General features: G+C 40.4%; 1 protein-coding gene across 8 annotated transcripts in view; it reads right to left on the bottom strand.

Moving 5' to 3' along the window:
* abcc3 (ATP-binding cassette, sub-family C (CFTR/MRP), member 3) overlaps window positions 1-14,766 on the bottom strand; it is a 53,996-nt gene continuing 39,230 nt past the window's right edge. Inside the window, exons 19-31 of one of the 8 annotated variants that reach the window (XM_038735422.1) lie at window positions 13,857-14,040; window positions 13,635-13,743; window positions 12,942-13,098; window positions 11,680-11,887; window positions 9,398-9,711; window positions 5,969-6,168; window positions 4,116-4,242; window positions 2,781-2,882; window positions 2,129-2,275; window positions 1,888-2,046; window positions 1,328-1,494; window positions 1,027-1,221; window positions 1-812 (exon numbers count right to left, since the gene is read on the bottom strand). In XM_038735422.1, the coding sequence (XP_038591350.1) occupies window positions 701-812; window positions 1,027-1,221; window positions 1,328-1,494; window positions 1,888-2,046; window positions 2,129-2,275; window positions 2,781-2,882; window positions 4,116-4,242; window positions 5,969-6,168; window positions 9,398-9,711; window positions 11,680-11,887; window positions 12,942-13,098; window positions 13,635-13,743; window positions 13,857-14,040 (2,181 nt within the window). In that variant the 3' untranslated portion in view covers window positions 1-700. Of the gene's footprint in view, window positions 813-1,026; window positions 1,222-1,327; window positions 1,495-1,887; window positions 2,047-2,128; window positions 2,276-2,780; window positions 2,883-4,115; window positions 6,169-8,649; window positions 9,712-10,821; window positions 11,133-11,679; window positions 11,888-12,937; window positions 13,099-13,634; window positions 13,744-13,856; window positions 14,041-14,766 lie in introns of those variants that run through there. The other 7 variants (XM_038735423.1, XR_005446996.1, XM_038735424.1 and 4 more) reach the window with 7 other exon arrangements.

Here is a 14,766-nt window from a genome sequence, read left to right as displayed (position 1 = left end):
TTGGTCTTCCTTTTTTTAATAAAGGCATTATTACATTTCATATTTTGGTGGTACAGAATTCAAGTTTTTATAGATTTGGTTCACAAAAGAATCACATATTTAACTGCAAACTTCCCTACATGAGACAATTCTTTAAAAAGTAGCTTAAATAATGATACAGTACAAAAATAGGTGGGTTTATCACAAAAGTGTATGTTTTTTTCTAATGAGGAAAGTACAGTGGCACAGTATTTTTCTTTGTAGAAAAAATAAAATAAAAAAGTTCCTCCTTTGTTGTTGATGTTTGTTGAGCAGCAGATAGCCGATTAGAAAATTATACATTCACTGGCTTTCTTCATCCCACTGGCAGAAGGCACTAAAGAGCACACTTGAATCAACTAGAAGTTACACATATGGCTTGTATTTTTCCTCTTTTGATCCCAAAGGGCCATTGATTGCAACCCAGAACAATTCAGTCATTGCCAGAAACTTAAAACAATCACAGAAGTGTATGTAAATAGCCTGATGTGGGTTCAGACAAACACAACTGTTTGCAACTGCTAATTGATCTAAGTGTGCAAAGGAGTTCATGCTTAATTGAAAACCAGCAGTAAGTGCCCTGAAAAAGAGGTACTCTTCAGTTCCACTGCCAGGTTTGAAATTCCGACTGAGCTGAGCTGATCCTCAACCCTGGTTTGTAACATTGGGACAAAAGGCGGTTCTACTGTGTCAGTCCTGCATCTTTGGCCATGCCGTAGAATATTCCTCTCTTTGATAAGAGGTTTGAAGGAGTGTCAAACTCTGCTACCTGTCCCTTGTCCAACACCAGCACTCTGCAAGAACAGAGACAAGAGAATGATTCATTTACAGTCTGCATAGTTTTCATAACAATGCTATAATGGCTAAATGCATGTAGATCCATGCATTTGAAGGGAAATTCCACCTTCATACTACCATGTTGCATTTCATTAAATTCAATGCATCATTGGCAGGGCCATGAATTTGGATGTTTCCTTTAAAGCAAGTATTAATAGATATATATTGAACCTTGTGTAATCCAGGATTGTGTTGAGTCTGTGTGCGATGGTAAAGACGGTGCAGTCTTCAAACTGAGTCCGAATGGTGGACTGGATGAGATCATCTGTCTCCAGGTCGATCGCAGCTGTAGCTTCATCCAGGATGAGGATCCTCGTCTTCCTCAGGAGAGCACGAGCCAAACACACCAGCTGCCTCTGGCCAACACTGTAGATCCAACAGAACGCAATACATGAAGCACAGCAGACTACTCTACCGACAACAACTATTCACTCAAACGCTGCTTTACTGGGTCTTTTTCCTGTGAGCCTACCTGAGGTTCTCTCCTCCCTCTGAACACTCCAGGTCCAGTTTTGCCGGCTGGTTGCTGACAAACCTGTGGAGGTGAGAATGTTCCAGAGCTTTCCACACCTCATCATCACTGTACCTCTCAAAGGGGTCCAGGTTCATCCTCAGCGTGCCTGAGAACAGCACAGGCTCCTGTAGCAGAAAAAGACAAATTAACCAAAACATCAAACTAATCCTTTAAAAGCAGAAACAATATATTATGGGGATATAAGCTGCTGATAAAAAAAACATTTACATTTTATATTTAACTGAAATATGTCAGCAGTAAAATTTTCCATTCATATTTCATTTGCTCGAGTCTGAGAGAAATAGACAACTGCTGCCTGAATGCTATTTCAGAAACGCTGCTTTAACCCTGCCAAGAAATACAGTATGTGATAATACTGTGATAAAGATTAACAGCACAAAATATTGCTATCAGAAGCTCCAGGTCAAAAGCAACTGTTGCTTTAGAATTTGATATCTGTCAAAGGCTTTTTCTATCCCTCGTCTTGTGAGGAATCTGTGTGTGAATGTGTTGTGTACCTGTGGTATGATGGTGAGTTGGGACCTCAGGTCGTGCAGGCCGATCTCAGATATCTTCACCTCATCAATGGTGATCTCTCCTGCTGCAGCTTCCAGCAATCGGAAGAGGCAGAGCGTCATGGAGGACTTGCCGGCCCCTGTGCGACCAACGATACCAATCTGTACATACAGAGCTGTGATTAGTAAAGCCACCCTCTTGATTCATTATTACTTGTGGATGGCCTCATCGCACTCTCCCCACCTTCTCTCCTCCTTTGACGCTCAGTGAGAGTTTCTTTAGGACGAGGTCCAGTCCCTCTCTGTACCGAACGCTGTAGTCGCGGAACTCCACGTTCCCCTCCATGGGCCATTCGGGTGGGGGCTTCTTGTCCTCCACCTCCCAGGGGGCCTGTGAACACAAACGCAGCATTTCTGACTAGGAAAACTTTCTGAACAAGTCATTAGCTCGCTTGGCTTTCAGCAGAACTGATTTGTTTATCACTCTAAAAACACTCAGAGCTGCCAAACATTTATTTCACCTCTGGGAGACACTGGATGCTTCAAATAAAGGATTTCACTAACAGCTATACCAGCTATAGAAGGGGCACATACTGCAATGGCTACTGAAAAAGTACACTGTGTACAGTACAATGCCCTGTTTGTCTTTGGCAACAGAGGGGGCCTTGTTGGCACCAGGTACCATTTCTGGATCTAGTTATGGTTTATAGGTCCTGTGTTGTTTGAGAACATGTCTTGGCAGCAGCACAGTTTTGTGGAATGTGGGTAAATTCCTACTTTTTAACTGCAGCACAAAGCCAACGCTATTTTACTTTTGATAGCAAATGAATGCACGGTCCAACTTCAGCTATCTCACACACGCATGCATGCATGCACGCACGCACGCACACACACACCTCTGGCTTGGTCTCAGAGTACTCCTTCACTCTCTCCACTGCTACTATGTTGCTCTCCAGATCTGAAGACATCCGCACCATCCAGTTCAGAGACATAGTCACCTACAAAAACAATATTAGAGTGTTGTTTAAAAGGTTTTTCAAAGCGATGTAATGTATTTCAGTGATCTTCAGTAGGTACTTCTGCTGTTGCCTGGAGATATGTGGAAAGACTGTGGAGTAGCTTAACTAATTTGAAAAAATATACATTATGAATATGGTTAAAACTTCTGTCATTCTACTGTGTAGTAGTACAAATACAAGCCTGACCAGAAAAATGGTAACAATTCAATTGTATGAAAAAAAAAGTTTCATAACAATGTCCATTTAATTAATGGTGTTAAATAAAATCTAGTAATTTTTCTGCTGATCAAATGAACACACTTGGAACATGTTGGGTGGCGTCCATGAAGGGGTATATGAGTTCATCTGTAACAAGGCTGTGGAGGTTGGTTAAGAATCACCAATGTATTTTATAGCCATTTCACCCTGAGCATATGCTACCTGTTAGGGTTCAGTAGGTTAGGGCTGGAACTAACAATTATTTTCAACGATTATTTTCTTGACTAGTGGTTTGATCTATAAAATGGCATAAAACAGTGAAAAAGTTGATATTGTGAATAGCTACAATTGCATTCATTTGGAGTCATGTTTCTGGAGACATGGCAAATGTTAGTCTCCTTTTACTTCTTTTTGGACTGCTATGAAAAATATCTGGTTCTTTAGCTGCACAATGTTCACCAGCTAGTAACTAAGTTTGTCTGTTGTTTGGTGGTGGGCACAATGTGTTTATCAAAGCTGCTTGCTGTAAGAAATGAGGTTTAGGAGAGTGGAGTTTGCAGCTGCTACAATGAGCTATTGAAAGAGAGGCTAAAAGACTCCTTATACTGAGTTAAACTGAAGAACTGTGTGCTAGTTCTCTGCGAGTTGGTCATAATGAATGAGTGACCCATGTTACATTAGCCATAGTGACGTTACCCATTGCTAATATTAAAAAATATGATTACTGCAGCCCAAAGTGAAAAACACTAAGTTATTAAATTATAATTTATTTTCAATGTCAACATAAAGAAGAGCGTGGGTATAACTGACTCAATCCTAAGCATTTTAAAATATAAGTAATTAGTGGTAAGTTATTGACATAACTAGCATAGATAGTAAGTTATTGACATAACTTACTATCTATGCTAGGACTTATAAACAAAACTAAGCTCAGCTGCTGATTTACGTCATCTCTTTTATACACAGTTAAACGCTACAGATTGATCATTTTACAGTAGATACATTGCACCATACCTGTAAAGCGTAGGACACTGACAGACCCACAAGGCCGGGGTTCAGACTCTCCTTTCCAGTCACAGCAAACAGAGCAGCAAACAACACGATGCAGTTCCCAATAAACTCAATACGCACTCCGAGCCACCTGTTTGACAGTGTTACAGCAGGGTTACAGTTACAAGAAGTCAAGCCTAATGTACAACTGAGGAACTCAGCTGTGGGTATAAATATGCAAAAACTTTAAACTAAAGGATAAATAGCACCAAGTAACTTATTTTCATGTTGTACTTCTGGTCACACCTATATTAGTGCTGTCACAGTTAGCGTTTTGATTGCGAATTGAAAACACCTCACTGATTACATACGAATGTCACAAATAAAATAACGACTAGTTTGCTTTTACATGCTAATCAATTATTATTTATTTTAATATGACATAGCAGAAAAAACACAGGTGTAACTAATAATCATGGCTGTATTATATTTCACTCTTCCAGTTCCATGGCACTGATATTGTGCCAGCTGACTCAGTAGCATGGCTTACTTGTTAATGGTTTCAGTGACACTTGTGCTTTTCCTGTCATGAACAGTCAAAATGTCTGTGATCAGGCCTACTGAGATGGTGTGATGGAGTTTGCTTGATTACCAACCCCAGCCTAATAGGCTAAAGTACACAGTTGTTGATGGCAGGCCTGCACAATGCAAGAGTGTAATGTATCACCATCCACTAAAAAGTAAGTGGGCCCCTCGTCCTGAGAAAGCTAGACTCACCAATATTCAGTCTTTTGCCTCTCTTACCCCCATGGTATCTTTTGGTAGGAACCATCATGGAAATGCAAACAAGGTTTTTTTATTTGAGGTTGAACTATGAAGATATTTTTGCAAATGTAATGAAATGAAAATGCTCCTACTCATTTGCATTTTGAATTATGCCACGTTTGTGTTTTGATAAAAGCCAGCTGGAGTCAAATTTGCGATGTCATGTAAACCTGAATTGATGCTGACATTTTGACTAAAATCCTCAAAAGGAGGGCTGATTTTTAAAACGCTGTTGAGAGGCTTTTAACCTTTAATGTAAAATTGTTTTGCAGTTTAATGAACGATCATTAGCACCAAATGACCATTGACGCCCTTATTTAATGATCTGGTTGCTTCTCATCCATACCGATAGTGGCCTTGATAAACCAACAACGACACTCAGTGTCTAAAAGAAATAGTTTGACATTTTGCTTAAGTTTGATGAGAAGATTGAGACGACATTCTATATGATCTAACTAACAGCACCTCTGAAGCTCACTATTTAGCATGTTATTTATTATTTGTTCAACATCCACAAACCCCTTAAAGAAGTGTAACAGTGAAAAGCTGTTGTTTATGGGGGTTATATGGAACACTATTTCTTGACGGGAAACAGTGTCTTCCTGGCGACTTGTCATCACCATGACATTGCCAGGTAAAAAGCGGAAACTCCAGAAAATGACTGACTGGACAAGAAATAGCCCTCCATATAACACCCCCACCCCGTGAAACCGCAAATAGTCATTTTCACACTTCAGTTTTTGTAGGTGGCTATTGTTATATTTGCACAAAGCCAGGCTAGCTGTTTCCCTGTTTGCCCGTCTTTGTGCTAAGCCAAGCTCAGCTAACCAGCTGCCCTGTAGCTTTATAATTACCGTACAGATATGACTGTTATCAATCTCTCCATCTAACTCACGGCAAAAAGTGAATTATATATATATATATATATATAAATATGTATTTTTTAAAATGTCAAACTATTCCTCCAGAGGCCTTAAACATCTCACCACCAAGTCTTTTCAATATTACAGGAACACAGCTGCTGTTCTGCTGAGCTGAAACAGGACACCTACCTGTTGGACACTATACCAGGGTAGTAACTCTTTTGGTTGTCATCCACTCTCTTATCACTCATCAGAACAAAGGTAGAGTGTCTGCCATAGGCTCGGATTACACTAGAGCCAGTGACAGTCTCAGAGAAATGGGAGTATATGGGAGAGCGGCTGACTGACTCCAGACGCTTTAGCTGCCGAGACGTGGCAACGTAAAATCTCTACAGGGGTTGAGGGGGAGAGAAACAAACACAACATTACAACTGAACAAGATGTCACAGATGGTCAGATATTCAAAAACAATTCCGATGCACACAGACGAGCCCACACACACACACACACACACACACACACTTGCACGCATGCACAGCAATAAAGAAAGCCTGTGTGAACAAAACACCTGCAGTGCTCATTTCATATTCCAATTTAAAAATATTTGATAGGATGCCAGCTAACATTACATAAGCTCCTCAGAGGAGGTGAGTTCAAAGACTACATGCAAATCAGCTCTCCTGCATTAACCTCGGGAATGTCTGACTCTCTACGCGGCATGTAAACAGACCAATCATTGTTGCGTAATAACTTGTCTATTTTTGTACAGTAAATAAAGTGTGTGCTATCAACAGGGGCTAAAGCACTGGCAATGTTCAACTGCAGATGTTTTGTTTTTTTAATCACACAATAAAATCAAATATATGTCTAACAAAAACAGAAAAAGTTTGAAAATGTTAAAAGTTTAGTTTTCCTTAGTATCTATATCATTTTGATATAGTGAGCGGTTTGGCTTTCATTTGCAGAATTTCGACACGTATCATTGAAAAAGCAGACCCTCCGACAGTAAGATTATAGACAAATGATGCAGCACAGACGCAGGCCATGCAGGACGGATGCCATGACAAAGCCATGAGAACAACATGTGTGTGTGTTAGTACCGCTGATATGAATCATTTAGAGGTCCAGGTAGTAAAAATGTTAAAGGCGACCACCACATGAATCTCTGCTCTAAAACCACTTCAATGATTACCTGTACAATCTTATAATTGACTCGTGACTGATGATTTTATGTCAAGACTGTTTGTTTTTTAAATTTAACTCATTCATTGGTGTAAGTGTGTTTAGGACATGTTTAAAAGATGTTTAAATGTGTTTTTATCTCTTTTGTTCTTCTGTTGTCTGATTTACCGTGAAGCCTGTGAGGTTATTGTTTATGAAATGTTCTACTGATTTAGTGATTGATGAACGGTTTGATTCGTTAACTTTAACTAATTTGGTTTGCCAGATTTCCAACGTTGCATTATCTCTACCCAGTGGGGTTAAAGGGCTACTCCAGCGATTTAGCATTTCACTTCTGTAAAGTTGGGGGAATCACAAAACTAAAAGGAAAAACCTAGGGAGAAGAGGCTGAGATTTCTGGCACTTTAGTCCGTATAATGTGTCGAGCACCAAAGACACAGGATCCTCTCAAACTCCAAACCTCCAGTTTATAATACAGACTTTCTGTTGAAGATGTAGGTCTCAAGCCCCAAACTGAGATAACCATCACTCTTTACAAGTCATTCTGTACAAAATTTGGAAAGCTCCTTCCAGAGCCCCACACAAGACATTATACAACTGTTTTAACAGGCTGATTAGTATTCCTTGTGACAAGTAAACAGAATTTCAAGTGTAAAATTGGTGGAGTACCCCTTTAACCAGATGTAATAGCAAAAATATCCCAAACAGTGCCATCTCGAGGTCCAGTGTGTTTTGATCACTACACTGTGTATTATCAAATGTAAAATGGCCTTTAAAATACTTTTACTACCTACACTTACAAGCTCTGAATCTCAACATAATACTATATGAACACAACCAGCCAAAATCAGATATTATAATCACATTACTCTAAATCCCACAAAACACTAGCAATAATTTTTGATTTGGAATTTGCCTTATTAGTGTTATCAGTTAAAAAAAAAGAGAAAATCTATACTGCAGTCATGTGAACACCACGCACACTACATTAACAACTGCTGTTCTTCAGCTTCAGTTCACCTGGCGCTGACGACACAGTCTCTGACAGACAGAGCTGCTCCTGAGGCAGGGATAACCTCATTAAACCTCAATGCGAGGACTGGCAAAGAGGTCCCTCTTGGCACTTAAGATCTTTGCAGATCAGCAAGTATGGTTAGAAAAAGACTGTGTGGAAAACAAAGAGTTTACCCGGATATGACCTGCTGTAGATAGCTTCTTTCAGTTAGTACAATGAATCTAAACATACAGTATGACTAGTGAGATTATGTCTGCCTCCAGAGCAGCCCTGCCTCTGGAAATTAACAAACTAGAATTTCAAATAGCCAAAAAACAGAATTCAAATTTAGCTGTTGCATGTTTTGTTTCATAGCATAACCTTAAAAAGGCAAAATGTGTAATTCCTGGCCACATGCTGCAAACAAATAGGAGGTAACACTTCTCCCCCTCCAACCCCTCAGCCACGCTACTCCCTCAATGATTCTGCTCCTCTGCTCTTTTCTGATCACATGTAACGTTAGAGCTTAACATTGTAATAACCTAATGAATTAAGCCTTTTAGGTCTTCCTGTGTAAGCGGCCGCCGCTTCTTCTGAAGCAATGACGTTAAAGGGCCATGGCCTTGTGTGATGATCTGTGGGGAGAGGATCTCTCCTGCCTGAGTGTGACAGCTCCTCTCTGTCACTCTGTTTAGACACAGCTGACAAATATGTAGAACAAGTATGTAATTAAATTTTTTTTAAATTAATACTGAATTTAATACTGAACCCCAAATTGCTTCCAAAGGCTGTGCCATCAGTGTGTGAAAGGGGTGAATGTGATATGCAGTATAAAGAGCTTTGAGTGGTTGGAAGACTAGAAAGGCGCTATATAACATTTACCATTATTTATCAGAATCAGATCATTTATATCATATATCATTTATGTTGTTTATAATAGCCTATTAGTGTGTTTTCTTGACAGATTTGCTTGCGGCTGTACCTACCCCGGCCTTTTCTGTTTAGTTTAACATGAGCGCTGCCAAATGGTGGCAGGAGACAAAAAGGTAGCAGAGGAGTGAGAGGTTGAGAATTACAAGGGGTATTACACCACAGGACTCTTTCTTTCTGTTGATCATGTTATTTCATTTTTTGAATGTTTTAAACATTCGGGCCAAATCTTACACATAGTACCTTTAAAGATTATTGGTGTAACCAACTGAACCAAGTGGGGCTGCTTACTAGAGCCTCCACAGTCTTAAAGTGCAGACTGGGCACCGAGCCCCTAAGCTACTGTATGACTACTGGACTAGCAAAGACCAAACTACACTGCACCTACAGCACTAGAACAGCAGTGATCAACGTTTACAACAAATGCAAAAGTCTACCTCGCACACACATTCAACAACACTCGCAGACATGCATGTTGTATTAATAAGTTAGCAGACTTGTTTCCTATTTACCTGAACCCACCAATAGAACACCATTAATGGGACTATGACTATGAGGAACATTGGGGTGAGGGCAGAGCATATGAGCAGCACATTCAGTGTGTACCAGAAAGTGCGCATCCATATGTCAATATTGTCAGGGATGTGGGAGTCTATAGTATCGATGTCTTTGCTGAAGCGGTTTAGTAACCGCCCAGTGGGGGTGCTCTCGAAGAAGGCCTGCGGAGCTCGCAGGACCCCCTGAAGCAGGTTGTGGTGCATGAGCTTGGCAGCCTGCAGCATACTGTAGGCCCGGCACAACAGGCAGTTAACCAACAACAGCACACCTGTGAGAAGGGGGGAGGGGGAGGGGAGGGGTCAAGTGTGACAACACAACAACACCTGCGTTAAATGGATGAGGAGCCGTTCCTAATGTCTAATGACCGTCCGTGCAGCTTTCACAAAGTCACATTCAGTACTTGATTGTGGCTTCTTTCTTTTTTTTAATGAGACTGAAAAGAAGACAAAGTTAAAATTGCCTAAAATACATCTTTTCTGTAGTCATTTCTATTATCATGTTTCTTGTGGTTTGTGTTTTAATATTCTTTGTGTCTTTGTGCCTCGTTTTTAAGGTTTGTTGTTGTCTTGCGTCCGGATCTGAAGAAGTGTCATTATTGTCTTTTATAGCTGGCACTGCGTAAAATAATATTAAATATTTAAATACTGTTTGAGATATCTCAATACCTTTGAAGGGCTTAAATTGAAGAAAAGTGAGAAATTTTCTTAAAAGATAATCTGTTACATACATACATACATACATACATACACTACCCTTTTACTATTTCAATTGAGAACTCAGTTTTATCCATTAAACCCCCAAAACATTTCACCCACATGCATATGTCGCACACTATTGTCCATAAAGGTTACTTGTGCAATTACTAAAACAAGGCTAGCCTACAAAAAGGATCCACTGAATTAAGTAGTTTAGTTGTATTAAGGATTGGTCCACCACTAGAGGGAGGTTATAGATCACTAAAGACTGAGTAACATTGCTTTAGGTTCCAAACAGATCAGGTTTTACATTACATTACATTACATTATACTGTGTGCATATTGGGCCCCACTGTATTGATCAACATGACAGTATGTCTTTATGAGTGTGTGTCTGTGTGTGTGTGTGTGTGTGGAAGGGTGTGGAAGTAGCCGGCAGGCAGGACAGGAAGTGCTTTTACTGCAAAGAGAGCAAAGTGAATTTATGATAGAAAGGAGATAATCACAACGGCAGATGCTCATCACGGACAACATCACAGCGTACCGAGAGACAAAAGACCATACTGGAAGGTTAAAAACATGCATGCAGCATTCCATTTCAGGAAGAGGGAGGGTCACAGTTTTGGAAAGAAAAGAGGAACAGATAGCATCATCTGGCACATGAGCAACATTTCCCCAAGTACCTGGACAAAGACGTATATTAAAGCCAGGGGTGCTATGACAATGGCAAAGATGGGAGTGGTGGCAATGATAACTATCATGGTGGAGAGAGAAACGAAGAAGGTGCCCAGGAACATGAGCACAGTGGCTGGAAGAGCCTCGTCTATGACGTAGATGTCCTTGGAGAAGCGGTTGATGATGCGTCCTATTGGTGTGGTATCAAAGAAAGACTGGGGTGTGTGAAGTTTGTTGACAAGCAGGTTATTGTGCAGCTTCTTGGCTGCACCGATGTTCCCCATGGCTAGTGTGAAGGAAGAGATCATGACCAGGATACCTGGGGTGGGGTTAAACCAGAGCAGGAGTGAGGGAAAAAAAGATAACGGAGAGGACGATTTTATTGTGGAATGAGAAAGCAATGGGATTACTAGTAGACACAGGCAGCATCTGTCCTGAATGTTAAGATGCAAAGGTAACAGTTCACTGTGAAAGGAATAGCAGGAAAACATTATGTTATACATCCTCTATGACCACAACCACTAAACAATAACAGAGCATAGTAACTGTTACACGGATGTGATGCTGGGCCTTTGGGTGTGTGTTTTGCAGATTCTAGAACAAATCATCTCTTCAGTGAGCTTACAGTATAAAAACATTTTAACTGGCTGCAAAGCGAACACATTCAGTTAATTTTTAATGCAACAAGGAGCTGTGTGGGTGGAAGCGGCATAGTTAAAGAAGCTATTCAGATTGAAAAATAATTTCAGTACCTCTTTACCAAACAGTTTCCACTAAGTTGTTTATATACAACTATAAATGCATGAGGTTTAACTTTAACCTAGTGCTTCATTCAGAGCTTACTGTGATACTTAAGTGTTTCTTACCTTGTGCAATGCCCAGCGCTGCGTACACCCCCACCCTCATATGAACATTCTCCTTGGTCTGATTTGTTGAGGCGTCATTGGTCCACTGGCTGAGCCAGATGTTTGCTCCGATGGCAGCGGCGTTCTGGCAGCCGTACAGGAAACAGATAAACACTGACAGCAGAGCTCCCACCGCCTTGGCGTACTCCAGGTACACCTTTGTTTTCACCTGGTTAGCAATGACAGAAGAGTTAACAGACTGAGTTCGGTCGAGGTCAGCTCAAAAAGCCTCAATGACAAAGGCTTTTATTATAGAGATATTGTATTTAGTGATAGAGATTGAGAGGAACTGTCTATTGTTTGTGGATATAATGACAGAGAAGTACAAATTCGGTGCCATCTGTAACTCAGGTAAATGTGATTGGATCTGTCTGCAGCATGATGCATCTATGATTTGAAATGCTTACAAGGGAAGTAATATGTTATGAACATTTCGCATAGACTATATTACAGAAGTGGATGCAGCCACCGTGATGTCATCCATTGGTTTATGGACTCCCGTTTTGAAGCCTCCAGTTTGGCACGTTAGCTGTCACCATCTTGGTTTTTTCAAACCATAAGTGGCTGTATTTGGATGAGAGGGTTGAACTCGGGCAGGATATGCATCAACCACAAGGTAGCCACGCCCTAAAGGATACTATGCTTTATCATCTATTTTCCTCCAAAGGAAACTAACGATTGAGACCATAAACTCACTACTGAGGTAATACATCAAGTGGGAAGTAGGGTCATTTTCTCATAGACTTCTATACAATCAGGCTTCTTTCTGCAACCTGCAGCCCCCCGCTGGTCATTAAAAAGAATGCAGGTTTCACTTTTCTGACCCGGAGACTACATCCACTTCTTTTATAAAGATGTTTTTATGAGTCTAGGTTTTATTTTATCCGTCTAATATGGTGCAATGCCTCCTGAAATAATAGATAAGACGGATGAATATTTGCTTACATATGATATTTGCTTACATTACAAACTCAGTAATAACATAATTAGTGAAGTAAATTAATGAAAATAGGAAAAAAAAATTGTTCTGATTAAAATGTATGACATGACTAGCTTATTCCTGACAAGCCACCACAGTTTAACATTTTAAACAGACCCATCTCTGTAGTGTGTTAGTACCAGATTCTATCTCTGTGGCAAACTAAACTTGAAAAAATTTTAAACGAACTAGAGGCCTAAGAGATAGAAATGGACAGTTAAAGATATTTGGTTGATGGACTGACCCTGCCCGTCTCCGCGATCTCTGCCTGGATGAGTTTCTCCAGCTCACGTGGTTTCTTCTTCTCTTGTGACTCTGAGTGCTTCCTCTGGCTGCAGCCGTGTCTCCTCACTGAACGGGTTCTGGGGTTCTCTCCGTCTGCTGAAATGATGCTGATCTGCCTTTAAGGACAGAAAAGAATTATGTCAAAGCGTGGCACTTACTTGGAAGATCCATTTACAAAAAATTCCACCAGAAGAGCCCTCAAGAATATGTCTCCTATATCTGTGTTAAATGACCAAATTAAAACTATCCAGTCAGTGGCTGTTCAGTGAAATGGCTACTCTGAATTTTATTCATTAATCCAGCAGTTCTCAAACTGGGGGGCGCATTGCCTGGAGCATGGAGATCTAAGCAGACCTAAAGTTGCAATTGCATCTGTTGTTGTGGCAAAAACCAAAGAAAGGGCTCTGATGCAAGCAAGGCCATTGTGATAACCTGAATCTTTTGTTATTTTTCAATGTTAATGATTAATAAAAATAAAATCCACTTTTGCTGAAGTGGGGGTGGTTGACCTTATTTCGGCTGACAGAAAAGATTTAAGAGCCACTGCATTAATCTAACAGAAAAGGGCGGAATGTATGAAAAAATTTAATTACAATATCTAGCCTTATAGTTAGTTCGAAATAAACTACAATCTAAAAAACATTTCTTCTACCTAATGAATTGTCTCCTTGCTTCATTGACCACAGGCTCATTGTCCACCATGTCCATGTGGTTGCTAAGGGCATCATCAGGAAACATTTCGCCATCTTCGATTATGCTCTCTGTTAAAGTATTATAAAACAGTATGTTATACAGCTTTCTTCAAAGAAGCTACAGTATGAGATTCTGATAGGATATAAAATGTAACATAAGAGTGGAGGAAGAGACGCTCTACCAGTGGTCTCATCCTCTTCTATGATGTCCTCCAGGGTGTAGTTCCTGAGAAACTCTGCAAAGGCTCCGTTCTGTTTGAGCAGCTCCTGGTGGGAGCCCATCTCCGACACCCTGCCCTCCACCATCACTATTATGTTATCCACCTGAGGCAGGTAGCTGATGCCATGTGTCACTAAAATCCGTGTCTAAAACAACAAGAAACCTTGTTATCATACAAACTACACATATAACAGGTTTTTTAATGGCTTGGAAAGAGCCTTTGGGGGGTGACTTTGCGGGACAGTAAGCATGATCAATACCTGTACAGTGAAAGGCAATGAGTCACCTTATGACCAAAATCTATGCATAACCTTATCTGGAGAGGGCAGGGAAGAGTACTCATACCGGCACACTTCAAGCATGGCTTTAATATTGTGAGAAACAACAGGAAGTCATCTCTCCCATTATCGCGAGCTTCGTGGTGGAGCGTTCAGGCTTAGTCAAACAAACACAGCAGCTGCTTCATAAATCTAGCAGCAGCTGCATGTGTAAAATAAAGTGGATGTGGATAAGAGGAGAGGTGACTGCTGGAAGTCAAGACGTCGTAATTAAATCTATGTTCTGCTTGCTTGACAGTTGTTTGATAAATGCCATGTTAAAACACATTCGGAGATGATTTGAAACGCTTATTCAATTCTGATCATTTTGCCGCAAGTGATTTTCCTTTGGTGCTCGCTTGAACCTCTTTGGGGAGCGCCATAAATTTCTCTGTGCAGGAAATCCTGATAACAATGTCAAAGCAAACCCACAGACAAACATAGGTGCACCTTTTACAATGACATATTCCGTGTTATATTTGCAATTGCTGAGAAAGAATCCAGTCACAGAGGAACTCAAGTGCCTCTTATCAGACACTGGTGTCATAAATGTGA

Source organism: Micropterus salmoides, unplaced genomic scaffold, assembly GCF_014851395.1.
Source record: "Micropterus salmoides isolate LMB-PRFRI ecotype aquatic unplaced genomic scaffold, ASM1485139v1 Ms_hic_scaffold_21, whole genome shotgun sequence".
NCBI lineage: Eukaryota > Metazoa > Chordata > Actinopteri > Centrarchiformes > Centrarchidae > Micropterus > Micropterus salmoides.
The sequence above is the reverse complement of the archived record's forward strand: the minus strand, read 5'-3'. Positions and strand labels throughout refer to the sequence as shown.